The following is a 25,592-nucleotide window of genomic DNA, read 5'->3' as shown; positions in this document are numbered from 1 at the left end:
CGAGGAGGTAGGTTGCTCCGGCTGGTCCGTGGAAGGAGCGGCGGCCTTACAGCCTTCACAGGGAGACTGGGGAGATCCTGCACAGGATAGAGCTGTTTCTACCACTGGTCACGTGGTTCTCGGGGAACTAGTCCAAGGCTCAGGAGAGGACAGTGTTAGTAGGTAGAGGTAGCTTTGGCAACAGCTTTGAAGATGAGCATGCTAGGCTAGTTGAGAAGATGAACTCTCATGCCTGACCTTGCTCCTGCAGCATCAGACTGCCATGTACCCCTCAGCCTGGCTGGGTGCTGATATCTGAGATAGCCCCATAGGCTTAGTGGGCAGGGGACCAGCCAGGTCACCACACCTGTCCACTCAGTACTAAGACTAAGTGGGTTGCCAGAGGAGGTGGTGTGTAAGGGGAGGCCCTCCTGAGGGAATATCCCAGGCCCTGAGGAGGCAAGAGAGCCATCAGGAGCTCCCAGGCTAACACAGGCAGAAGCTGGGGAAAATGGTGGCCCAAGAGGTGCGAATCTGGGCATTGAGGCTGGGTACAGGGGCCAGGACAGGGTGTAGTCTGCTAAGGGTTAGAAGTGAGCCATCCAGTTGCCGGAAGAGCTTGGAGTTGGGATGCCAGGGTGGCCATGTAGGAGACCTGTGCACCCTTGCAATCAAAAGTAGATAGATTGGCAACTTGGTCATTCAGGGGAGCAGTTGTTGCCCTGCATGGAGAGAGAGCCCGCTGGTCCTTCAGGTGGGGAAGGGTTAACCTGGGGCAGGCAGAGCAAGATCCTGGCAGAGGGGACATGGGGACAAAGTCACCAAGATGAGAAAGTGCTTGCAGCAGGTGAAGAATGACTAGCAATTTGGCGTTGTTGGAGCATGACTGCTGGGGCCAAGCTGAGCGGTGCTGGAGAGCAAGCCAGGCTGAGCCTAGGCATTCCGCAAGGCCCCATGGAGTGTCAGTGACACTGAGCCAGATCAACCCGGTCCCGCCCCATCACCATGTGGGCTGGCAGGCAGTCACCAGGCAAACATGAGTATGAGTCCCATGCAGACAGGTGGCCCCAGAGGCAGGAGAGGTGTCAAGCTGAGCTTCCCAAGAAAAGGGGGCCAGTGTGAGGGACAGCATGGCAGAGAGGAGCAATGGCAGTGGTTGATGAGACTGAGGAAGGCAGGCAGAGGGAAGGGGTGGCCTGGCTAGCTCAAAAGCCCTCCGCTGTGCATGCATAGAGTCTGCAGGTGGGCCTGGAACCTTCTTTCTTGCCCGGGCATGCTGGAGCGAGCACAGGCAGCCTCCAGGCTCCACAGGTGGCAGTGGTTGTCTGTTAAGATGAGTAGTGACGGCCCCCTGCTTGTTTGCTGTGAGAGGAAGGCTGTGGTCTATGTCTGCTGTTCCCTCAGTTTCCTGTGCTTTCTCTACCTTCAAGGACTCTTGCTGGTCCCCTGGGTCCTCAGAGCTTGTTTGGTGGCATTTTCTGGGAGAGGAAGACAGACACATGTATCAACAGATTCCCTCCATAGGAGAAAGGGTTGCTTCCATGCTTAGGAAGAAGGAAATGGGCTCCAGGCAAGCTGGGAAGTAGCGCATGACAGGGCTCCACCCTGTCTCTTCCTGAGAGGCACCCAGTGCCAGGCCCCGGGGGCTCATTGATCAGAGTAGGGTAGTCATTTGCTCTGCTGGTGGTGCGCCCATCTTCTCTCGTGAATGGACGCGAGAAGGGAGTAATCCACTAGTCCACATCTCAGCTCTGAGATTTGCCTCAGATTTGGGGTCTAGTACACCCTCCCTGGAGCCCACTTCCCTCATGTCTGGGAGATAGTCCTATACCACATGCCTCACTGACAGTCTCCAAGTGTTACCTGGCTCAGAACAAATCAGACATTCAGTGGTGCTTGATAAAATGCCCTGTCAGTGACCGGAATCAGACCCCAGGTACATCCAGCCGTCCCCCAGACCCAGTCTCCCTTTGGGTTTCAGACTTCATCTAGGGCTGAGGTCCCCAAGCTATTAAGTGGAGACTTGTCGGCAAGGGCTTCGAGGACAATGGGGCCACTGCTGGCCTTGTCCAAAGCAGGGAGAGAGACAGCCCAGCCTGTTCCACCCTCTACAGCCTTAGGATAGCTACCATGTGGAGGGCTGAAAACCCCCACCCTCCACCTCCCAACCCCCAACCCATCACTGATGCTTATGGGAACTTTTTCCCAGTGACAAAATTTAATCCTAAGTAAATTTTTTCCTTTTGATATTTTATCTGTAGAAAAGATGACAAATCCAGAAAAGTACACATTTTTTCAATTACCCAGCATTCCACCACCCAGGCGTAACAAATGAACATTTCTCTTCTTCTGTGATGGTCTGTGCAGCGAGTCTTTTAAATGGTATTACGCAGCTCTCAGCACATCTGCCTCATCCTGAAACCCGCCTAGTTTCCAGGCCAGCCAGGAGCTCTTGCGGGTGTTACTGGCCCACCTCAGTGACTGCTTGACAGTATCTCAGCTCTGAGCATGCCTGCACATGTGTCCTCCCGAGTCCATGTGTCAGGCCTGACCACAAGAGCTCCAGGGAGGCCGTGGCCCTATGGCAGGCACACACGTGGTACTGTCCTCCCGCAGGGCGGCGCCAGAGCAGGGCTAAGGCAGGTCTCTGTCCTTTATTATACCACACACTGTCCAGCCCACCCCCAGCCACAGGCAGGGGTGGATGAGCAGGGTCCCAGCAGAGCATAAAGAGACTCTCAGCATCGCAGGCCTCACAGCCTACAGATCAGTCATGTAGGTCTCTGTACATCAACCAATGTCGCCTCCCGGCAGACAGGACCCACCTTCTTGCTCCTCTGACCAGAAAGCCATGTACACCAAGGGCAGGGTCTACCAGAAATGCAGCCCCAGGTCAGGACATGCACTTGACAGATCCACAGTTGGGGGGGGGGTGTCTCCCTACAGCATACCTAAGGCTAAGGTAGAACATGCAGGCCTGTGGGTGGGAACAGAACCTCCAAAATAAACCCAACCAGTGACCAAGGAACCCTACCATAGTGGGACTGAGGGCCACCAAAGAGCTCAGAGCCTCTGGAGCTACCAGCAAGGGCTCTCAGATGCACAGCTGCTCCTCAACAATCTTCCCCTCTTGGCCTCAGCCGGGGGCTGCAGCCCTACCCTGAGCCCCCATATGTTCCAAGCAGCTCTGTCCTCTTCACCCACAGGCTGCACACCCCCTGGGTGCCCTTGTGCCTCGAGCAGCCCCGAGTCCAGCAGGGCTGCCTCGCTAAGTCCTCACCCTCACTCTGGGACAGGTAGGGCACCTGTCGTCTCCTCCTCTGCACCCTTGCTCCTTGGTGCCTCTTTGCCTGTTCCAGGACTTATGTCCCATGTCTGCATCCTGGGACAGACTCAGGGTCTCTTGGCTCACAATACATTGTCCCTATAGCCCAGCTCCATTCTGAACTCCTGTAAGTGGCAGAGAAGCCTTGAGCCATGGGGTCGGCTCTCTAATGCCTACCTAGGCTTCCAGTGGAAGACAGGACTCAAGACAGCGCTCTGCAGCTGCGCCTCACTTGCCAGGGTCCTCAGCCTCACTGCTGGGGCGGGTGGGGCTCCGGCTGCTCAGTTCCTTGGCCCCCCTCTTCCCTGTGCAATGTTAAGGGACTGTTTCCATAGCTCCTCTTGACGCCTTGACGGACTGTAGTCTGTGGACTGAAATAACACCTCCCCACAGAAGAGAAGAAGCTGTTGCTGTGTCTGGGTGCCAGGATACACTGACCAGGCTGTGTCACCTATCTAGCTATCGCCTTACCCCTTAGGAGTTCAGGAGTCTACAGCTGACCCTAGCAGCTCCCACACAGCCACACCTCCCACACTGTCCCATTGTGTCAGGTGGCTCTCATACCCAGCATAGGTGCAAGCGACAGCCGTGTTCCTTGTATGTGGATATACTGTTCTGCTGTATGGGTGTGGAAACTGAGGCCCTGGGAGGAATCCAGTTAGTCTGTTGGAGGAAAGGACACTGGACAGAGATATTGGCAACACCCAGGGTCCTCTCTCCAAAGCTTCTGACCCCAGGTTGTGACCAGGTGTGAGGGAGGGGCTGCCATGGCCCTCTCTAGGTTGTAGGGTTCAGGGGCAGGCTGGAAGCAATGGGACACAGACCGGCAGGTGGGGCCCACAAAGGTGGCTGGTGTGGGAATGAGTCTCAACCATGACCCAAGGTGCAGTGGGAGGCCAGGCCAGGCAAAGTCCTTCGGGTGGAACAGCACCAGACACAAGGAGGACACAAAGGGGAACACCCCCAACAATGACTAGGAACTGAGCATGTGTGTTTGGGTGATGTAATCCCTGGAGCAAGCAGACTGGGTGGAGATCCAGAGGCTCGGGCTCTGTTGACCAACAACTGTCCTGGAAAGGTAGGTGGCTGTGATGGCTGAGAGGAGCATGGGCAGGAAGGGCTGGCAGGCCAGCGAGTCGCCCTTTGTCTGGAAGACTGCCGGATGGCCCAGGTAAATGAAGGCTCTGTGGAGCAATGCGCCTTGGTGGGTCCCAGCCCTGCACCGAATGTGTCATGGAGCTCCTGTCCTATTCCTATAGGTTCCCAAGGCAGGGCAGAGGGATACAGAAGCGAGTCTGACTTGGGCTTGCCAGTGTGGGCAGGGTCCAGGTGGCTGTAGGCATGTGGGACCGGCTGCCTCACAGACCCTAGAGAGGGACAAGGCCGAATGCAAAGGCCTAGGGTGCACAGGTACAGCTTCCCAGAACTCTGCCTGGAGGCCGGAGGGGGTGAGGAGTCACGCTAAGGGGGCCACTCCAGCAGATGGACAATACTCTCCCCTCTTCCCGAGGGCACAGGAGCCCCTGGCAAGGACCTCCCAATCTCAAGAGCTGTCGCCCGAAGTGGGTACTCAAGGAAGCTCACCACCCCATGAGGGAAGAGGGGCCTGAGTAGCAACTGCCTGCAGTGGGCTGGTGCAGCTGGGGGCTGCCTGGAGGAGAGCGGTATAGAGACGGCTGGGAGGGGCAGCAGAACACCTGGCAGCTGGGCCTGCGTGCGCAGCGAGGCCTTGCCTTTGGGTTTCCCTCTCTACTTTGGATTCTCTTTTGGGGACTGAGTCTCAGGAGGACCTGCCCCCTTTCCTTAGGCCTGGGCAGGAATCCAGGGATTCTTAATGGAGGTGGCTGGTAGTGTGCCTGTGGCATATGTGGCTTACTCAGAGCTGAGGGCTCTTCTGATGATGCCGGCCTGCCTTCCACACCCCACACTGGGTTTTAAGTCCGGGGGTCCCTAGAAAGTCCCACAGCACATCTGGACATAGTTGGGGCTTCCAGCACCTGCCAACCCCCGCCTCCAGGTTTCCAACATGGCACCTCAACTTCCCCCCCACCCTCTACCTACAGCAAGTCTACTACAACTTACACTCTTGGGTATTGGGGCTCAGGCGGGATGGCTCCTGACCCCTGAAGGGGCATGAGTGCTGTGGGGAGGGGAGTAACTGAGTGCACACACTCAGTACTAGTGGGGTGAGTGCACAGCACATGCCCACAGCATGCCTGGCTGGTCAATGTGGCGTCAGTTTCCCCATGGCTCAGTGCCACAGCTGCCTGGTGTCTTGCAGTGCCCTGCAGGAGCAGAAGGGCGAGCTGCGCAAGCGGCTGTCCTACACCACGCATAAGCTGGAGAAGCTGGAGACGGAGTTTGGCTCCACTCGTCACTACCTGGAGATTGAGCTGCGGCGGGCTCAGGAGGAGCTGGACAAAGTCACGGAGAAGCTGCGCAAGTAAGGGCGGGGCTGCGATGGGAGGGGGAGAAGCTAGCTCATCGCAGAGTCAGCTCTGGGGATATTTGGCAGACGGAGAGCAGAGCAGCCTACCCAGGGCTTGAACCTGCGGCCCACTGACGATGCCATTGGCAGACTCTTTCATGCCCTCTTCCAGACCTGGCTTCTCACCGCCTCATACCTGTACCGCTCTGACATTGAACGAGCCAACAGCAGCACAGGAGGGGCCACTTACAGACCCCACCCCACTGGCCACAAAAGCTCATAAGATGAACCTGAAAGTAGAAGCTGCATCTTGAGTGGCTTGTTGGGGGGGTGGGGGGGGGACTCAAGATGCATTGAGAGGAGGACCAGATTCTTAGGATATTTTCCTTCTGGCATTTATTTTTCTAAACCCTATTGTGGGTATCCCCAGCTTAGAAATACAAACAGGATGCAGGCTGCTGCTGTTGGCTGAGTTTGTTTTAAGTCCTTAGAGAAGCAGCTGGCATTGTCGCTAGGGCAGCTTGTCCCTCTTTGAATGGCCCCATTCTTCTGAGCTTTTGAATATCACTACCAAGCCGTGTGGAAGCCAAACTTGGGCAGTGCAGCCAGACCTTGGTTAAAGTCCCAGCTCTGCCATTTAACTGCATTAAGCATCTTTTTGTGTCCCTTTCCCATTGGCAAGACAGCAATGGTACCACAAAGGTTGTCTAGAGGACACGCGGCCACCACGTCCAGTCCCCCAGCCACCAGCAATAGAAACCCAAAGCACTCCATCTCTACCTGCTTGGTTCCGGCACTCATCCCAGGGCCACACATGCGTCTCCTGGTGTGCAGTTGACCTGTAAGCTGCCCTGCCAGCGTCTAGGACCTGAGCACAGCTCTGACAGGTTCTCGTGCACATAGGCCTCCCTGTGTTTCTTCCAAGGAGCCCCACTGTGTCGGGGAAGAACCGTGTGGCTTTGGCCATGGCCTAGGAGAAACCCTGACAAAAGTTAGCTTTAATCGGATCTTCAGGGCAGACATTGAATTGGGTAGAGCTGGTGGGACAAGCTTGGGTGAGCTGACAGCCATGTTAAGCAGGGTGTGATGGCCGTGAGGTTACTGGGGTTGTAGAAGATCAGGCTTTGCCAGTCATGACCCTGTTGCCTCCCGCTGCAGGATTCAGAGCAACTACTTGGCACTGCAGCGGATCAACCAAGAGCTGGAGGATAAGCTGTACCGGATGGTGAGGCCCCAACGCACACTGTCCCCTCACTCAGTACCCCCTTGTGGGAGATGCTGTCAGAATAAAACTGAGTTGGGGTCTAGGGAAGCCAAGCCTGTGCAGGCAGCACAGAGAATGGCCACGGGGTTCTAGTACCTCCCCAACACTTGTTCTTGTTCAGTGAAAGGTGTTCAATTCCTGCCTGTCTCCAAGCCGAGATCTAAAGGTAGGGCCTGGGTGGTGCTGAATGTCACTCTCCCAGCTTATTGAGTGAGATGGGCAAAGCAAGCCATACTCCCACCCCAAGAGCAGGGCATTCGGAGCAAGTAACTGAGGCTCAGGGAAGGGCTGGCCTAGGCTAATCTAGCTCAACATTAGTGGGATGGGGTTAAGCCTGGCTGAGTCTGTTGTCTTAACTCCCACACCATCGTTAGCGTTTCAAGCTCCTTTCATCAACAGCTGTTGGGCTCACAAAAGCCCTGGTCCAACAGCTGGGCTTTAGCACTAACCACTGACCCCTCCTCCCTCTGTCCCCTTGACCCAGGGCCAGCACTATGAGGAAGAGAAGCGTGCGATGAACCATGAGATTGTCGCCCTCAACAGCCACCTGCTGGAGGCCAAGGTGACCATTGACAAGCTGTCAGAGGACAACGTAAGTGCCGTGTGCATTTGGCCCCTGGGGGAACGGGGCAGTGAGGGCTTGGAGAAGTGCCCGGGGCACCTGAGAAAGGATAGACTCCCTCGACGGAGAGACTGAAGATGGGATACAGAGAGGCCGTCCGTCCCATCCGCAAAGACTTTTGACTTCAGCCAGGCCCAGTATCACACTGCAGCTGTGTGGTTATGCAAAGGGGCCCCATGAGCTAGCCAGCTGCCTCCCACTGTCCCCCGTGGGCTGACCGTGGGCAGACTAATTAGCCTCTGCTCCTCTGCCACAAGATCGAATGAAGTTCTGAGATGATGATCTGACCAATGGCTGCCCTTGTGGATTTTAAGTTCATATAGGGAAAGTAGACAGAAAATTGGGCAGTCAACAGCTTGAGTAGCCTGCTAGAAGGGTTACGTGCCCAGCTAAGTGTGATGGTGGCAGTTTCTTTTAGTTCTACTAGATCGTGTCACTTAGGAAGGATCTGAAGACTAAGCACTCAGTGGCCAGGTAGCCTGGGCCCTTTCCCAGAGTAGGGCAGGGAGATCCTACGCACACACAGCTCAAACAAGGAGCCTGGCTGTAATGTGCAAGGTCACCTATTTCTCCTAGAGGCGTCCCCTACTCACTGTGGCTGACCTGGGCTGGTTGGGCAATGCCCACAGCCTTCTGGTTCCCATGACAACTGCTGTGGGGGTCTCCTGGGGGATGACTTTCAATTCTGTTCCTAGGAAGTTCAGGGGGAGTTGAGAGGGACTGTGAGACCCATTTCCCTCCCCTGTGAAGATCTGGTGCAGAGGTGGGATGGGAGAGGGTTGCCCAGGACACTGGTCCTGGTTGAGCAAGGCTGTGGCAGTAGTCCTGGATCTCCTGGGCAATGCAGGTGGGTCCTAGGGCAGCTGTGCTTTCTGAAGAGCAGGAAGGAACAGCCCAACACAGGCACATACAACAGAGATTTATTTCCAAAGGCGAAATTCCTACTGTTTGCATCTGTTTTCAGCTCAGGAGTCTGAGCAGGGTCTCTCCTGCACCTGGGGTCACACACTTAGGCTGACCCTGGCCCAGACTGGGCAATCAGCCCCAAGGCCTGGCAATCCCGTGAAGTGGGTTGAGCACAAGTGGGAGGCCAGCATGGGGTTCATCCCTGTGTCTGACTTGTGCCCAGCACTCCCACAAAGTCATCTTTGGAGAGATTCCAGGAGTTAGAGGAACAGGAAACCCAACCTCTGGGAGCTCAGGACTAGTGGAGCCACCTGTTGCTGCCCCAGCCTGTGGAGGGCCCATGCTGACAGGGAATTCTTCACACACCGGCGACTCCGCAAGAATGTGGGACCTGGACAGGGACTAGCCAGAACTAACCGTCCTGCCAGCTCTGCTCTCCCCTCCCATCGCCTTGCTGGCACCGGGCACTGACCAGGGCGGTTGGGCCAAACACCTTCTCTTGTCTTCCAGGAGCTCTATAGGAAGGACTGCAATCTAGCGGCCCAGCTGCTGCAGTGCAGCCAGACCTACGGCAGGGTCCATAAGGTGTCCGAGGTAACGTGGCCCCGCCCCACAGCCAGGCCCGCCCCGTCCCAGGACCACCCGGCTCCTTTTGGGCCACCCCACCCCGAAGCCTCTCCCCACCCTCCAAGAAGAAGCTGCCGGGTGAGCCTGAACCCTCGTCCCTCGTGCACCTGGGTCCTGGCTTCCTGATGGTGAAAGGTGCCCCTGACACTGTACTTCCCAGGGCCACCCTAAACCACTTGGGCTACACACCTGTTTCCTTCGGGGGCTGCACAATTAGAGACAGGCCCATACCAGAGATTAAAAAAAAAAATAGGCATCAAGGAAAGGGCACACATTGAAGGCACACAGAGTGAGCTGGCAGCAGAGCCCAAGTTAGTCCTAGGTTGCCTGGTACCAACCATCCTGGCCAGCCTATCCCTCCCAGCCCACATGCACAAGAAATCTCCTACCCAGGCTCCTTCCCGTGTCCCCTTTCCCCAGGCATGGCCAAACCTGCAACACTCACAAAATAGATCAAACAGCAGCCCTCCCCCCCACACACACACATATCCATACACCTGCCACCAGGCACCCCATGGAAACCTTTGGTGCCTGGCACTGGCCCCTCCAATCTTTGTTGCATCTTTGTTCTGAGTCTGTCTCATTCAGCAGTCCACGGGATGGGCGCGGCAGGGGAGAGACAGGACACGACACAGACACTGTGGGCCAGCAAGAACAAGTCACACCTCACGAGGCAGGACCCAGAAAGGGTGCCAGATAGTAGCCTAGCCAACTCTGCTCGACCCATTGGAGTAGGGTGGGTGGGTAGAGGTGATGGGGAACCTCAGGTGCTGAGGACATCCTTGTCCTTGGAGGTTAAGCTGGCTCCCACTGATGTGATGTGAGCCACCTGGGGGTGGGGGACTGTCTGCTGTCTGTCTGTGTCTCTGTCTGTCGGTGATGCTGGTGTGGCCCTGGCCTCGAGCCAGGGCTGAGCTGTTTTGCTGACTATGACCTTTCTCCACTCTCCTCTCCTCCGTGCCCGTTCCAGCTGCCCTCGGACTTCCAGCAGCGTGTGAGCCTGCACATGGAGAAGCATGACTGCAGCCTGCCTTCCTCACTCTGCCATTCGGCCTACGCTGACAGCGTGCCCACCTGCGTCATCGCCAAGGTGCTGGAGAAGCCAGACCCTGGTAGTCTGTCCTCGCACCTGTCTGAAGCCTCTGCTCGCGACCTGGGCTACCGCGACGGAATGGAGAAGTCTGGCTCACGACCCCAGTACAAGGAAGACATCTACTGCAGCGACACAGCTCTCTACTGCCCTGATGAGCATGAGCGCCAGCGCCAGCGTGACCGGCGTCCCAGCGTCGACACGTCCGTGACCGATGTGGGCTTCCTGCGTGCGCAAAATTCCACCGACAGCGCCGCAGAGGAGGAGGAAGCCGAGGCTGCGGCCTTTCCCGAGGCCTACCGCCACGATGCCTTCCCGGGCTACGCGGCCTCGCTGCCCACCTCCAGCTCCTACTCCAGCTTCAGCGCCACGTCCGAGGAGAAGGAGCACGCGCAGGCCAGCACGCTGACCGCCTCGCAGCAGGCCATCTACCTGAATAGCCGCGACGAGCTCTTCAACCGCAAGCCGCCCTCTGCCACCTATGGGAGCAGCTCTCGCTATGGCAAGGCCGCGGCCACCCTGGCCTCCCCGCTCGAGGCCCAGGTAGCCCCAGGCTTTGCTCGGACAGTGTCTCCGTACCAGGCCGAGTCCTACCGCTACTCGCCCTCCGCAGATAGCCCGCAGACTGCTATGCCTCCAAACCTGTGGAACCTGAGGGCCAAGCCAACCGGTAATCGTTTTGCCGGAGGAGACATTCGAGGCCATTGGCGCCCCCTGAGCGTGGAGGATGTCGGCGCCTACAACTACCAGGCTGGCCACGCAGGCCGTGCCTCGCCCTGCAACTTCGGAGAACGTTTCTATGGCGCTGGCCGTGGCCACGGCCGCCGCGGCCCTGGTAGGAGCCACAGCAACCATGCTGAGGGCCGTGCCAGCCCCCTGTATGCCTCCTACAAGGCTGATAGTTTCTCGGAGGGCGATGACCTCTCCCAGGGTCATCTGGCAGAGCCCTGCTTCCTCCGTGCAGGTGGCGATCTGAGCCTGAGCCCTAGCCGTTCAGTTGACGCTGGCTATGCAGCCAGTGAGGGGGATGGGGATAGGCTCGGGGTGCAGCTGTGTGGGGCTGTCAGCAGCCCCGAGCCCGAGCATGGTTCCCGGGATTCCTTGGAGCCAAGCTCCATGGAAGCCTCTCCTGAAATACACCCTGGCAGTCGTCTCAGCCCCCAGCGGGCCTACCCCAGGACTGGAGGTTCTGGGCTTAGTCGTAAGGACAGTCTGACTAAGGCCCAGCTCTACGGAACCCTGCTCAACTGACTGCCACCAGTAAACTGCAGTCAGGGGCCCCCACCAAACCTGCCCCATATAGAGAGTAGTCAGCCCCCACGTGACCAAACCCAACCGAGGAACTCTAGTTCCTCTGACCCTCTTACCAACAACCCAGTAAAAACCCAAGAAGACAACCCTCTCTGCCACCGTGGTGTTCACCCCTAGCCTCTGCTACAAACTCCACCCAGAACATTTACGCAGTGCGCCCTGCCCTGAAGTGAGCATCCCCCGTTTTGTAAGTGAAGCTATTTTTATAGGGAAAAGGATGTTTCTTCCTGTGCTTGCCTCCAGCTCCTTCATTTCCAGTGAGGGTGTGTGGGGCCTGCCCCAGGGAAGGGGAGGCTGGGGCCCTAGGGAGACCAGTCTCCACATGTGGGGAGAAGCTAGCAAGCCAGCAACAAGGGAATGCTGATATTCTGTCCACTAAGGAGGGGAAACAGCCACTCAGGGCGCAGAAATCATCTTAAGCACCCATCTCACAGTGCAACCAACACTCTGCCCTGATCTACCCTGAGCTCGTCCCATGGCCTGGCCTGTAGGCCCAAGAGAGGCCAGAGATACCCCCTAGAATAGCCGGTGCTTGGTCCTCCTCTTCCCCTCCCAACACCACCCGACTCTACCTCCTCCGACATGAGGTTTCTCCCACCCCACCCCGCCCCGTGAACCTGTACTGTGTGATGCATGCCGTCTACTAGTGCTGTAGTTCAGACTCCTCAATAAAGCACAGCAGTGAAAAAGAATTCAGCTTCGTGGTTTTTTTTTTTCTCCTTGGCGTCGACCAGTTAACCAGAAGCAGGGATCTGGTGTCCCTCGCCTGTTCCCCACCTTGCAGCCAGCCCTCCCTGGCCCAGTATCCAAGCCTGCCCTGTCCACTGGGCAGCTCAGTATTTCAGCGTCCTCTGGCGTTGTCCCTGGCACTCTCAGCTGCTTCCTGCTCCCCCAGATGGCCCCCCTTTGAGGCAGCCTCTCAAGGGTTGCCATGGCTCTCCTGGAGGCAAGGTCCACTCTTCTGTTCTGCAATGTCTTGACAGTCGCCCTGATGTTAGCCATCTCTGCTTCCCTCAGCTCCTGGCTTCTTGGGAAAATGTGGAGCTCCTGTTTTGGTTATGTCTTGCTCTCTCTAGCTGGACACAACCTTCTCTTTGACTTGGCTGTGTTTTCCCTAGGGTGTGACTCTGTGGGGTTCCTCCTTAGAACTCTCAGGGTTCATCAGTTCTGGAAAACCCCAGATCATTCTTTTAAAAAACCTGCCCATCCCTCCCTCTCCAGCTCTGTCCTCTGGTCACACTGTGTGTGTCCCTCCTTTGACTCACGCTGCAGGGGTCTGCACAGTTTACCGTGTAGCTCATGCACTCCTGTGTCCACTCAACTGCCAGAGGCACTGCGTTCCCATTCCAGCTGCCAATCACTGCCATGTCCAGGTACCGTTCGGGTGGTATGGAGGCTCTGTGCTCTCATCCAGTTTCCTGTTCCTCAGAGTTCCTTTCAAGCTCACCCCTATTTCTGTAAAGCCAGTGGCCATTCCAAAGTCGGGGTCTGGCACTTCTACTACATAGACTCTGTGGATCTGTCTTTGCTTCCTGTCCATGTTGCCCTGTTTCTTTGTGTGCCTGGTTATTTGACACATATTCATTCAACCCTTGGAAATGCATTGTGGGGTTTTCTACAAAGCCTAGGACGGTGACTCCTTTTCGAAGAAGAGATGGGCTTTTCATCTGCTTCCTGTCGACACTCAGGCCTTTCCTGTTGAGAGCTATTTCATCCCACCCATCCCCTGCAGTTCCCAGGTGCCTCCCTGACAGGCGCAGCCCTGGAACTAGTAGTTCTAGATCCTCTGTGCCTATACCATAGAGAACAGTTGCTCCTGGCAGTACTCATACACCCAGGTTGCCAGGTGAGTCCCGATAGGGGCCCCCTCATTCACAGGCCATCCTCTCTGGAGTCCACTCAGACCTGCCTAGTCTTCAGTGATGCCCATCTGTGTGCTCAACCCCTGCAAACTTTCCATGCCCCACCCCCTTGAGCCCCAAGGGCAGTCAGTATGTGACTATGCTCCCACTGGTTGGCTATCACCAGAGGTAGGTCTCACTTTCCCCTTCTGCAGCCTGAGGACACTGGTCCTTTCCGGGGGGCCTTCGAGACAGTTGGCACACTCTGTATGGAGTCCAGCTGGTTTGGGAGAATAGAACCATTTGGGGAGGCAGTAAAATGAGTCAAGGGTACAGGCTTCAGGGACGGGTGGTTCCAGCATGTCTTTGTGCCCTTGGAACAGAGGCTTCCTCAGCAGGAGACCAGGGGTCATGGCCATGCTGTGGGGGGCTGCATGCTAGTGACACTCAGATGACAGTAACAACTTGACTCGGTGGACAAGCCAGCAGCAGATACAGCCTGTGGAGGCCTCTCTAGACAGGGCTGCTTTCCTCCCTGGGCACCTCTGATCTCAGGTTGCAGATGCAAAAGTGGGATGGGGTGAGTTCGGCCCAGGAGGGTAGGTGGAGGGAGAACCCACACTCCAGGTTCATCCAGCTCTGTGCTTTCCAAATTTAGCTTTCCTATTTTTAAATTGCAAATGGTGAACTCCCGACACCTCAGCTGGGATCAAAGTCAATCTCTGAATGTTCTTTGCAAGAAGACATTTGAAGAAAGAAGGGGAAGCGGGGGACACACCTGCTCTCCTGCCCAGAAGCATGGGGCACCAGCGTTGACAGGCAAAAAGCAAACACTAGGGATGGCACCATGAAACAACCACAACGGGACTCCTGGAGACCCTCACTGGTCCCCTGGACCTGAGTCAGAGCATGGAGGATTCAGATGCTGTCTGCCTGTCCTAGTGGCACCAACAGGGTGAGTCTATAGAACTCTGTCCTCTCCCCTCTGTCCCAGCAGGCCTGTGGACCTGAGAAAGCAGAGGGTCAGAGAAGCAAATCCCACAGCATTAGGGGGCGGGCCCAGAGTCTGATCAGGGCACTATGGGCAGGAGGGGGCTGGGCACTGAGGTAGACAAGGAAGCCCTCTATAACCACCTGCTAGCCCTCCTGGAAAAGCCTGATGACCAGAGCCAATCAGGGATGACGCCAACACTGCAGTGGGGAAAGTGATCAGAAGATAACCCTGGGGTAGAGAGAAGCTTTGGGATGACAGCTGCCCAGGTGGAGAGCACTGAGATGCTGGAGGAGGCTGGGAGAGGCGGGGGGGGGGGGGGGGGGGGGGGGGGGGGGGGGCGGGGGGGGGGGGGGGGGGGGGGGGGGGGGGGGGGGGGGGAGCACTGGGGGGGGGTGGGGGAGCACTGGGAGAGGCTGGGGAGCACTGGGAGAGGCTGGGGGAGCACTGGGGGAGGCTGGGGGAGCACTGGGAGAGGCTGGGGAGCACTGGGAGAGGCCCCTGGGGGAGGCTGGGGGAGGCTGGCCTACTACATTCTAGTTCATTCAGGGAGACACTCATGAAGACACCCTCAGGGGCCCTGAGGTCTTCGTGGAGCACATCAGTCCTCTGGCTCATGCTGGGAGCTACTGATCACAGCTCCCCATCTGCCTTGGCAAGGAGTCCTAGTCCAGCAGGGCTCGAGACAGAAGCCAGCTGATCTAAAGCTCCCAGGAGTTCATCACGTGGGAAGGAAGGAAGGAAGGAAGCCACCTCCTGCCAGTATCCTCCGATAGGATTGAATCTGGACCTTGCTAAGGCCTGAACGCAAGAGGGAGAGCAACAGTGAGAGAGGGTGCCACCAGCCCTCAGCTACCACCGCAGAACCTTAGAATGGGACCTGGCCCTGGGTGCCACCAGCCCTCAGCTACCACCGCAGAACCTTAGAATGGGACCTGGCCCTGGCATCCACCTGAACAGGCTGGGTTCCACACGACAGACTCAAATATCCTGAGTGCCCACTGCACACAGGAGGGGAAACTGAGGCACTGTTTCCCTAACCACACAGATTCCCTAAGGTCCCACAGTAATGAAGGAAACACAGGGCAGACTTCAAATCTGGGCCTGACAGGCTATGTAGCAGTTATTCATTGCATGCTTACTTGCCAGGGACACAGCAGGACACGAAGCTCTGCCCAGGGAGCTTACTCCATACCTGATGTCAGTCACACAGGACAGCCCTACTTATGGGGGAAGGACAGTATCTAGGCCAAGATGGTGGGTACAATGGCCCTGAGGCACCCAAGCACAGAGGCGGTAGCCATCAGCTTGGAGAGAGGAAACTGAGCTGACCTATTGCAGCAGCAAGGACATGGGGGCTTCAGGACAAGCCCCAGCGCAGGGCTCTGACTTGCTTTACCCTGGTGGAAATGGCCCCCCAATGCCTTGGATACTAGAATAAATGCCCTTACACAGCATCCCTGAGCCAGGCTGGCTTAGACTTGGGCTCACTATGCCCAACATTCTTCCAGCTCCCCAACACATCTGCAGGCCAGCTCTCCTGACTTCTGGTCTCACAGATGAGGAACTGGGGCACAGAGGGAAGGAGGCAGGTCTTGCCTGGGACTAAACTGTAGAATGGAGTAAGGTGTGAAGCCGTACGCACTCTGTCAAGTCCCAGGCCCTCTCCTGTCCTCCCTCACCCCATCCTGTAAGTGAGTCCCCGGGCCATCAGGCAGTCTCTCAGTTACAATTCTAGCAGTGTTTGAGATTCATGGGCCTGCCCAGGACCCTAAGGATCTAGGCTTCCTGTCTTAGTCGCTGTTCTATTGCTGTAAAGAGATACCATGACCATGGCAATTCTTACAAAAGAAAGCATTTAACTGGGGCTTGCTTACAGTTTCAGAGATTTATTTAGTCCATTGTCAACAAGGCAGAAAGCATGGAAGCATGCAAGTAGACATGGTTCTGGAACAGTAGCTAAGAGTTCTATATCCTGATCTGAAGGCAGAGAGAGAGAGAGAGAGAGAGAGGAGAGGAGAGGAGAGGAGAGGAGAGGAGAGGAGAGGAGAGGAGAGGAGAGGAGAGGAGAGGAGAGGAGAGGAGAGGAGAGGAGAGGAGAGGAGACTAGTTCTAGCATGGACTTTTGAAATCTCAAAGCCCACCCCCAGTGACACCCTTCCTCCAACAAGGCCATACCTCCTAATCCTTCTAATCCCTTCAAGCAGTTTCACTCTCTGGTGACTAAGTACAGGAGCCCTTGGGAGTTTCTTACACAAACCACCACATTTCCCAACCCAGCCCAGTCAGTCCCTGAAGTGACTTCTAGGACCCTGCTTCTCCTCATCACCCTTTCCAGGACAGACACATGGCTGTGGCCAGCACAGACCACACACCTTGGCATTGGCAAGCAGCAGGGTAGAGGGCCAGAGAGGACCAGAGTGGAGCAGGAACACAGCTTTGGTGTCTAGTAAGAGCAGGTGAGTGGCAGGGCCCTGTGGAGCTCCTGCACAGAGTTCCTGAGCACCTGGAAGACCCAGAGACCCACTATTCTGAGGATAACACTCTCAGGACCAGAAGTGACAGTCCCATCTCAAGCTCCCCTACCTGCCGTAGGAAGGCAACAGGAAGTGGCTATGTGTTTATTTCCAAATCATATTAAGAAAAACTACAGAGTACACACTGATTGGTTGGGCACCACCAGCCATTTGGCAAATGCCTTTACTAAGCAGCCCTTACATCCTGAGATACTTCTCACCCCCCTTTTACAGACAAGTCACTGAGACCCAGTGTGGGGGCAGCCCCTGCAGCCAACTTCAGAGTCACCAACCCAGGGGCAGGGTCTCAGTTGCCAGTTAGTGCCAGATCTTGATGTCTCCTCCCCAGGAGCAGGTGCCAAGGACAGAAGGTAGCACGGGGTGGTAGGTGGTGCCAAGGCAGGCCTGAGCATGCCCTTGTATCGTACACGCCCGGCTGGCAGTGCGGAAGCTGAACATCAGAATCCGGCCATCGGCGCTGCCTGTTACCAGCAGGTCACCACATGGGGAGCACTCGCAGCCCACAGCGTAGCCTTCCACCTGTGGAGAAAGACAGAGAAGGTAACCTGTGAGGTGGCAGCTATGACCCCACACTACAAAGGGTGAGCTGAGGCCGAGAAGCTGCCAGCATAGCGTTCAGGGTTGGCTTTACACCTAGTGATCTTGAGGCCAAAGGCTGAGCTCCTGCTATAAGCCTATAGGTTGGTGAGGTGACCTGTATCCCAGGCTCACTAGCCCCAGCAGTCATGTCAAGCCTGTGGCCCATGGGCTGCAGGTCTCCAGTAGATGAATGCCCAACACAAACTGCAAACTTACTTAAAACAGTATGTGCATTTTGTTATTGTAGCTCACCTGCACAGCATCCAAGTGTGAACTTCATAGATGACAACTAACAATGTCCTGGTAATGGAACCCAGATGCAGCAGCTTCTGCAGAGCTGGGGTTTGACACCAAGTACTAAGTGAATCCCCAGCCTCTTCCAGGCCAGCAAAGTGGGCCTCAGGCAGGAAAGGGGTACACAGAGAAATGGCTCCCAAGTCTGTCCTACCCTGTTCCTGTCCCCACCCCATCATAGGTAAACTGACATGCTCTCCTGCCTGTAGCTGGGCATGTGGCCTGGGCCCTGAGTGGACCCTCATTCACACAGCCAAAGCCATCCACTTCAGCAGCAGACATCCCAGAGGGTCTACATGCCCTGGAGTCCTGGGCATACCTGGCTGGAAGTTTTGGGACCAATGGTCAGCATTTGACCTAGGTAACAAAGATGGGGGTACCTTGTGCCCTTCATAGCGCCGCCGTCTGCTCATCCGGTAGGGCCACACAGAGGAGAAGAGAGCCAGGTAGTTGCCATTGGTTTGTGCCAGGAAGACCGGCTCCCTCGGATGCAAGGCCAGGCTGGGGCAGGTGTACCTCTCCTGAGAAAGCAGGACCACGGAGGGATGAAGGCTACCACGGTGGGGTTTCTGCCTCCCACAGATCGCCACCCAGCCTGCACTCTGCTCTTGGGGTTTTGTCCCTTTCTCCTGGGCCTTGGCTTGGGAGTCTTTATGGGTTGCTGTTGCTGTATCAAGTTATATACACTCAGAGCTTGAAAACAATGCAACTGCCCTATCCTGATGCTCTGCAGTCTAAAGTGGAGCTCAGTGGGCTAACCCAGTGTTAACACGCTGCCCCTTCTTCAGGGTGCTGAAGAAGGTCTCACTTTGTAGCCCTGGCTGGCCTGGAACTTAATGTCTAGACCAGGCCAGTCTCAAACTCAAGAAGACTGGCCTGCCTCTGCCTCCTGAGCGCTGAGATTGAAGGTATGTACTACCATACCCAGCTCTAAGACTGTCCTTAAGCCACCATCTTGAAAGTATCCCAACAGAGCAAGCAGCTCTCTGGGAGCAGCTGGATCTTGATGCCCACTGAAACAGCAGGTGATAGGCTGGTGTCCTGTGAGGTACTTCAGTAAAGCACTCACTCAGCCCCAAGCACGTGGAGGCGGAGTAGAGGCAGAGGGAGACCAGCAGCACACTCGCCTGCCTGGCACCTCATCTCTGCCAGGCTCAAAGAGGTAGTCTCAAAGTCAGCTTGCTCAGGTTCGCTCAGAACCCACTGAGTGGAAGGACAAGGCAGGGAGGAGAAGAAGGTCTGTATGAACTCATGGTCACACCTAAGACCAGGGGCAGGGCACTCAAGAGATCAGGAACAGTTTACTGTCACGAAAAGACGGTAATGTGAGCACAGGTGGTGATGGTAGTGACCACCACAACGGTGATGGAGATGGTGGTGGCGGTGGTGGTAATGACTGGTGATGGTGATGGTGGAGGAGATGGTGGTTTTGATGATCAGTGATGGTGATGGAGATGGTGGTGGTGATGATCAGTAATGGAGATTATGGTGGAGATGGTGATGGTGGCAACCAGTGATGGTGATGGTGGTGGAGATGGTGGTGGAAATCAGTGATGGTGATGGTGGTAGAGATGGTGGTGGTGGTAGTGATGGTTGTGGAGGTAATGATTATAGTGACGGTAATGGTGGTGGTGGTGGCAGAGAAGGTGATGCTGATCATGACAATGTGAGGATGGCAGTGACCACAGACATGATAATGATGGTGATGGTGATCACAGTAATGGTAATATTGGTGATAAAGGTGGTGGTGGCAGTGGTGACCACTGCAATGGTGATGTTGGCAGTAATGATGGTGTTGGGTTGGTCACAACTATTATGGAGGACTCTCTGTGTCCAGCACTGTTAGATCTTTATAAGCATTTTCTCCCTGAAGTTCTTGGTACTCTGTGAGGTGAGTATTAGGGTGGCTGAACCAGAAAGGGCAGTCTACAGGGGCTATCACTGTGTGCAGACCTGGGCCTGACCTATGCCTACCTTTACCCTAGATATTTCAAATAGCTGATCTCCTCCTCCCCTAGACAGAGAGGGGTCCAGGACCCCAGCCCAGGGCTACAGGAATATCCCCCACTGTTGACACCAAGAACAATTCTACACAGGGCTTCTCACATGGAAAATTTGGTTCGATATTTTGGCAGCAGTCCGGAAATCCCAGGCAATAATGGTTCGGTCAGCTGAGTCTCGAGTGGATGCGTCAGTGCTGCTCAGGAACTCAGACCCTTCTTGGAGGAAGAGGATGTCCAGCGTCTGCTGGATGGTTGCCTTATAGCCTTTCACCACCTACAAGAAAGAGCACTAGTCACCATGGTGGGCCTGGAAGAGTCAAACAGACTTACCAAGTACCGGGCAAGGGCAGAATCAATAAAAATACACTAGGCCATGCACACATGTGGTTTCATAGGGTTTTCCAACTTCACCAGGACAATGCCTATCGCTCTTTGGAGCGACTGGCCTCCAGATGCAAGCTGACCGCTGGTTATGTCCACCCCACCTCTATCAGTACACGGGTGGGTCCTGGGATGGCAGGGTCCCTCAGCAGCAGCTGTACACAATGAAGTCACATTAGGTACAGGGCTCCCACCTTGCCCTAGGTGCAGAAGGGAAGAGTGACATCCAGTGATAATGGTGTTATATTTCTGAAAGGGCCTGAAGGTGTCATACAGCTCACAGACAGCTACAAAGCCTGGACGACCTACTGTCCCTGGATGACACACGGAGCAAGCATTCTTAGAGACAGAAAATTACATCAGCATCTCAAATCTCAGAATGCATTTTACTTTTTGTTTGTTTGTTTGTTTGTTTCCTGGAACTCACTCTGTAGACCAGGCTGGCCTCCAACTCAGAGATCTGCCTGTCTCTGCCTCCTGAGTGTTGGGATTAAAGGTGCATGCCACCACTGCTGGGCAGAATTTATTTTACTTTTATAGACATGCTTTATGTTCTGGGACCCAGTACAAAGACTCAAACAAAGCGCCTGTACTGAATGGGCTCTCAGGTGGCACGGTGCCAAGTACAACACTGAGAAGACCACCCACTGCGGTCTGGACGGGAAGCACAGACAGGACTCCAGCTGCCCCTAGGACTGGCCACGGGAGTTATTAGCTCCCTGGGCACTGCCGTGTGGCTACAGCAGAATCACAGTTCTCAGACCATCTGCTCCACTGGCTACCAAATGAGCAGTAGTCACACAAGCAGGTGAGGCCAAGCTTCTCCCATCCTGGCTGCTCCCCTGGGGCCCATGACTGGGTAGTCCGTTGGCCAGTTCCTGCTTCTGTAAGTTCCTAGGGACAGACATGGGCAACAAACGATTTGGCCTCTTTACAAGCAGCGTTTTACTAAGAGAGAGGCCAGCCCTGCAGACCCATGAAGGCTAAGAGGTGCTTGCAGCAGCTCCTCAGACAGCAGGAGTTGCCTGCTGTCTTGCATGCCATCCCACATGCCCAGGATTCAAAAACACAGCCTCATAGCAGGGAAGAACTCCAGGCAGTCGGGGTCCACACTGCTGAGATACACCACAGACAGGTCAGAAGCTGGGACAGTACCTAGGACCCGGGAGAGTATAGAACATATCACAGTCCCCAGCACCTGCTCAGACAAGTTTACACAACATCCAGTGTTCAAGGGAAGAGCTGGCCACTGCAGCTGTTGCCGTCTGCTGGTGGGCAGAGGGGTCTAGAGCAAAGGGCTCCCCTTGAATCTGGGAGTCTCTCCCCTGGCTCTGCTCATCCCCTAAGCCAGAGCTCCTCAACATTCCTACTGCTGCACCCTTTAATATAGTTCCTCATGTTGTGGTGATCTCCAAATCATAAAATTATGTTTGTTGCTACTTCATAACTGTAATGTTGTGACTGTTATGAATTGTAATGTAAAATATCTGTGTTTTCCCATGGTCTCAGGTGACCCCTGTGAAAGGGTTGTTTAACCCCCAAAGGGGTTGAAATGCACAGGATGAAAACCGCTGCCCTAAAGTAGTTCAATCCCACACCCTAAAGCCCTTCTCATGTGTCACTTGGTCGCTCCATGGGTATGTTAGATCACATATATCCGCTCCCCCTTCTGCCTCTCTCCATCAGCAGCAGGCCAGGCTGCCAGGCAGTCAAGAGACAACAGGATGGAGATTAAATGCACAGTGAGAAACAGGTCTAGCCCAACACTGATCTTGGACATATCTCTGGAAGAGGCCCAAATATTTATCCCTGGCAAATACATGTCAGAGCCCTCCAGTACACAGAGAACAGTAGTGAGGAGGCACCATGTGTGCCTTGGGATACATGTGGCCTTAACATCATGCACTCTGCAGTCTCCTTGGGTTTGCTGAGTCAGGACAACATCCCAGAAGTGCCTTCTCTCAGGAAGACATACTCAGGGGCCACCAGTCACCCATGACTGAACTATCCGCACCTGTACCTCCCAGGGAAACTTTACCAGAACAAAAGGCCTACCTACATCTTCTCAGAATGGCCAGACATAGCCCAGTTCACTAGTGCATCATAAGAGCCAATGGATGGGAACCACGCTGTGGTATGGACGAACTCTGCCAATGAAGCACAGCTGTGGGCAGGAGGCTGGCCTTCGGCGTGCTCATCACCAAACGTGACAGACTCTCCTTCCCGCTGTGACGTGTCATCATTTGTGCAACTGGCTGGGGAGTTTTACGGCAACCTTGATTATTGCTCTGGCAGCTGGCACACCCTAGCCCAGGCATGGAGCCAAGGAGGAGACCCCCCCCCCCCAGCAACCGCAGGCCCACTGAAAAAGCCTGGCCTTGGGGGAAGTAGAGGACAGCTCATGCCATATCTGCACCCGCTGTGGCCACTCAGCCTGGGCTCCACTGTACTGTCGATGCTGACAAAGGCACAGTCTGCCTCTTTGGGGCCCTGGCTCTCTCAGACTGCGTGAGCTGCTACAGCAAGGGTCTGGCCCTGGCCCAGGTCTCTTCTCCCAGACTGTTTTATTTCCCCGATAACAGGCATATGGGCTTCTTCAAGAGCAAGAATGTGATAGTCTATACATGCCAGCTCTGGAGCATGTGTGCACTTGACTCTAAGATTTAAGGTAACATGGGTAAAAGGAGACAGTCACATGACCAAACTGTCTGCAGACTTTAAAGAAGCAACTAAACTTTTACACTGAGAAAAGAAAGGGAACTGTATGAATATGAGAAGGCAACACGGCTAGATTCCATCTACAAACCAGCCCTCGGGGACTTCCCAGCCACAGCTCTGGAGCTGGAGAGGTGAGAGGGAAGCCAGCGATACTGACCAAGTGGAAGAGTAACTCACACACCTCACTCACAGGCAGGAAGCGGCAGATAAATAATAAATGGGTAAAGGAGAGCCGAGCGGAGAGGCATTCTCACTGTGTGAGGTGCGAAGGTCACCATTGCAGCATCAGAAGCGGCTGCGGCAAGACGAGAGAGCCTGAGTTCCACAGGAGACGGTGAGAGGATGCATCTCATCAACAGGGAAATGGCTTTGACCTTGCTCCTAACAAGAACAATTTAAGCAAACTTAAATGTCATCCCTTGCTTATTAAATGAGCCAACTCCCAGAGTTTGACAGTACTTTTGCTGGGTGGTGTCAAGGTGCCGGACAGCTGTAAGCTGCTCGCAAAAATGCAGAAACTCGGCGAGGAGGAGCCGAGCAACATTACAGATGGGTGGTATTCTGCAGCCCACAGCCCGGCCCACCCACCACCACCCACCGTCTAAGAGCTGGCCGTAGAGCTGCACCAGCAAAGTGCCAAGATGTCAGCACTATGTCAGGACCGTGAAGAACCAGAAATAGCCCAGCACACACTGCAAAAGCACAGTGCCACGCCCATCACAATAGCAGGGAGCCTGCTTGCTGAAGCCATCTCCAGGGCTCCATGTTCAGAGCAGAGGTGGAGAGAATGTGCAGAGAGTGACAGGCAGGCGTGTGCGCTAGAGTTAGAGTCATTAGAACAGATCTGCAGTGTCAGCACTCCAGAGGTCCAGACAAGAGGAACTGGGATCTGAAACTCAGAGTCGTCCTTAGTATGTATTACCTGTAGAGAAAGGGGGGACAGCATGCGGGAGAGGGGGTTACCGGTAGAATTTGATGATTTCTCTAGGGGCTGGAGAAATAGCTCGGTGAGAGCTGAAATAGCAGTAAGAGCACTTACTGCTCTTCCTGAGGACCTGGGTGCCGTTCTCAGCACCCACATCAGCTCACAACCTTCTGTAACTCCAGCTCCAGGGGATCCAACACCCTCGCCTGGCCTCCCTGGGCACCTGCACACATGTAGTATACATACATAGATACATACAGATACACAGATAGATGTACACATACATACACACAACTTTAAAAAAAATAAAAAACCGGGCTGGAGAGATGGCTCAGTGGTTAAGAGCACTGTCTGCTCTTCTAGAGGTCCTGAGTTCAATTCCCAGCAACCACATGGTGGCTCCAAACCATCTGCAAAGAGATCTGGCACCCTCCTCTGGTGTATGGGTATAAATGGAGGCAGAAAGTTGTATACATAATAATAAATAAATCTTTTAAAAAAAATAAAAAAAAAATAAAAAAAAATAAAAAACCTTTTTTAAAAAAAGATCTTATTTTGCAGATTTTATCCATAAATAAGGATCACTGATTTTTATTTTGTTCGAAGGGGGGGGGGATAATAAATAGTTTAAGTTTTATGAACCATGTATAGTCACTGTTGCAATGTGTGTGTGTGTGTGTGTGTGTATACATATTAGAGTTGATTACAGGCATAAAACCCACTTTTAGCCCAGGGGGCATATAAAAACTGGTCACAGGCCAGATGGGGCCTGTATGTCTGGTTGCCAACCTTTTCTCTAGATTCATGGACATATTTTATTAAATTAAATTATACTACAAAATTAACTTAAAAAGCAATTTTTAAAATGTGAAGGCATAATTAAGCAAATCACATTAACCAAGTATTGATTTGGTAGGTTAGCCACACAAACAGGATTGCTTTTAAAAGGGTTTAAAGCACGACCATTTAATGCAGCTCCTTAGCTGAATACACATTATTAATGGAAAATCAGCAACCTGATGGGAGGTCCTAAATGGATGTACATTGTGAACCAAAAAGAAAACAACAACAACAAAAAAAAAAAACCTACAAGAAGGTGAGAGCAATTCCCAGCAACCACTGCTAATACCTAAAAGAAAAGTGTTGAGGTGAATCGAAGTAAAAAATTTCCCATAAAAAAAGTTTAAAATAAACACGGAAAGAAAAAGCCTGCAATCTTACAATTGCACTGGAAGTCAGTTGAGATTACATATTTTGTCTTAACAACAAAAATACTGCTGGGCCGGGCGATGGTGGTGCAGGCCTTTAATCCCAGCACTCGGGAGGCAGAGGCAGGCGGATCTCTGTGAGTTCGAGACTAGCCTGTCTGCAGAGCTAGTTCCAGGACAGGCTCCAAAGCTACAGAGAAACCCTGTCTCGAACCCCCCCCCCAAAAAAAATAAATAAATAAATACTGCTGGGTGTGGAGGCAGAAGGATCTCTGAGTTCAAGACCAGCCTGACATGCAGAGCTAAGCCCAGGACAGCGACAGCTACACGAGAAACTGTCCAAAAAAACCAACCAAAACAAACAAACAATACTGCCCTGTCTGTTCACAGATAGGGCAGAGAAGTGAACAGTACCAGAGAGCAGACTGTGGCCCCTAAGCGCAGCAAGGCTGGCCAGAGCAGCCTGGGTGACAGGCCAGGACTTTAAGAACGGCTATTACTCTTCTCCACCAAAGGAGAAGGACCAAGGTGAATATGTCAGGCAGCACTGACGGCAGAGTCGG

General features: G+C 54.4%; 2 protein-coding genes across 7 annotated transcripts in view; one reads left to right on the top strand and one right to left on the bottom strand.

Moving 5' to 3' along the window:
- Begain (brain enriched guanylate kinase associated) overlaps positions 1–12,248 on the top strand; it is a 34,319-nt gene extending 22,071 nt beyond the window's left edge. For 4 of the 5 annotated variants that reach the window (XM_050154803.1, XM_050154806.1, XM_050154805.1 and 1 more), the window contains exons 3-7: positions 5,586–5,747; positions 6,891–6,957; positions 7,481–7,588; positions 9,035–9,229; positions 10,122–12,248. In XM_050154803.1, the coding sequence (XP_050010760.1) occupies positions 5,586–5,747; positions 6,891–6,957; positions 7,481–7,588; positions 9,035–9,229; positions 10,122–11,492 (1,903 nt within the window). In that variant the 3' untranslated portion in view covers positions 11,493–12,248. Of the gene's footprint in view, positions 1–772; positions 4,476–5,585; positions 5,748–6,890; positions 6,958–7,480; positions 7,589–9,034; positions 9,230–10,121 lie in introns of those variants that run through there. The other variant, XM_050154807.1, reaches the window with a different exon arrangement.
- A 4,805-nt stretch (positions 12,249–17,053) lies between these two features.
- Wdr25 (WD repeat domain 25) overlaps positions 17,054–25,592 on the bottom strand; it is a 127,641-nt gene continuing 119,102 nt past the window's right edge. For both annotated transcript variants that reach the window (XM_050154669.1, XM_050154668.1), the window contains exons 5-7: positions 19,901–20,071; positions 18,175–18,315; positions 17,054–17,440 (exon numbers count right to left, since the gene is read on the bottom strand). In XM_050154669.1, coding sequence (XP_050010626.1) covers positions 17,219–17,440; positions 18,175–18,315; positions 19,901–20,071 — 534 coding nt within the window. In that variant the 3' untranslated portion in view covers positions 17,054–17,218. The remainder of the gene's footprint in view (positions 17,441–18,174; positions 18,316–19,900; positions 20,072–25,592) is intronic.

Source organism: Alexandromys fortis, unplaced genomic scaffold (genome assembly GCF_014885135.2).
Source record: "Alexandromys fortis isolate MF-2015 unplaced genomic scaffold, M_Fortis_MF-2015_v1.1 scaffold_91, whole genome shotgun sequence".
In the NCBI taxonomy this organism is placed as follows: Eukaryota; Metazoa; Chordata; class Mammalia; order Rodentia; family Cricetidae; genus Alexandromys; species Alexandromys fortis.
The sequence above is the reverse complement of the archived record's forward strand: the minus strand, read 5'-3'. Positions and strand labels throughout refer to the sequence as shown.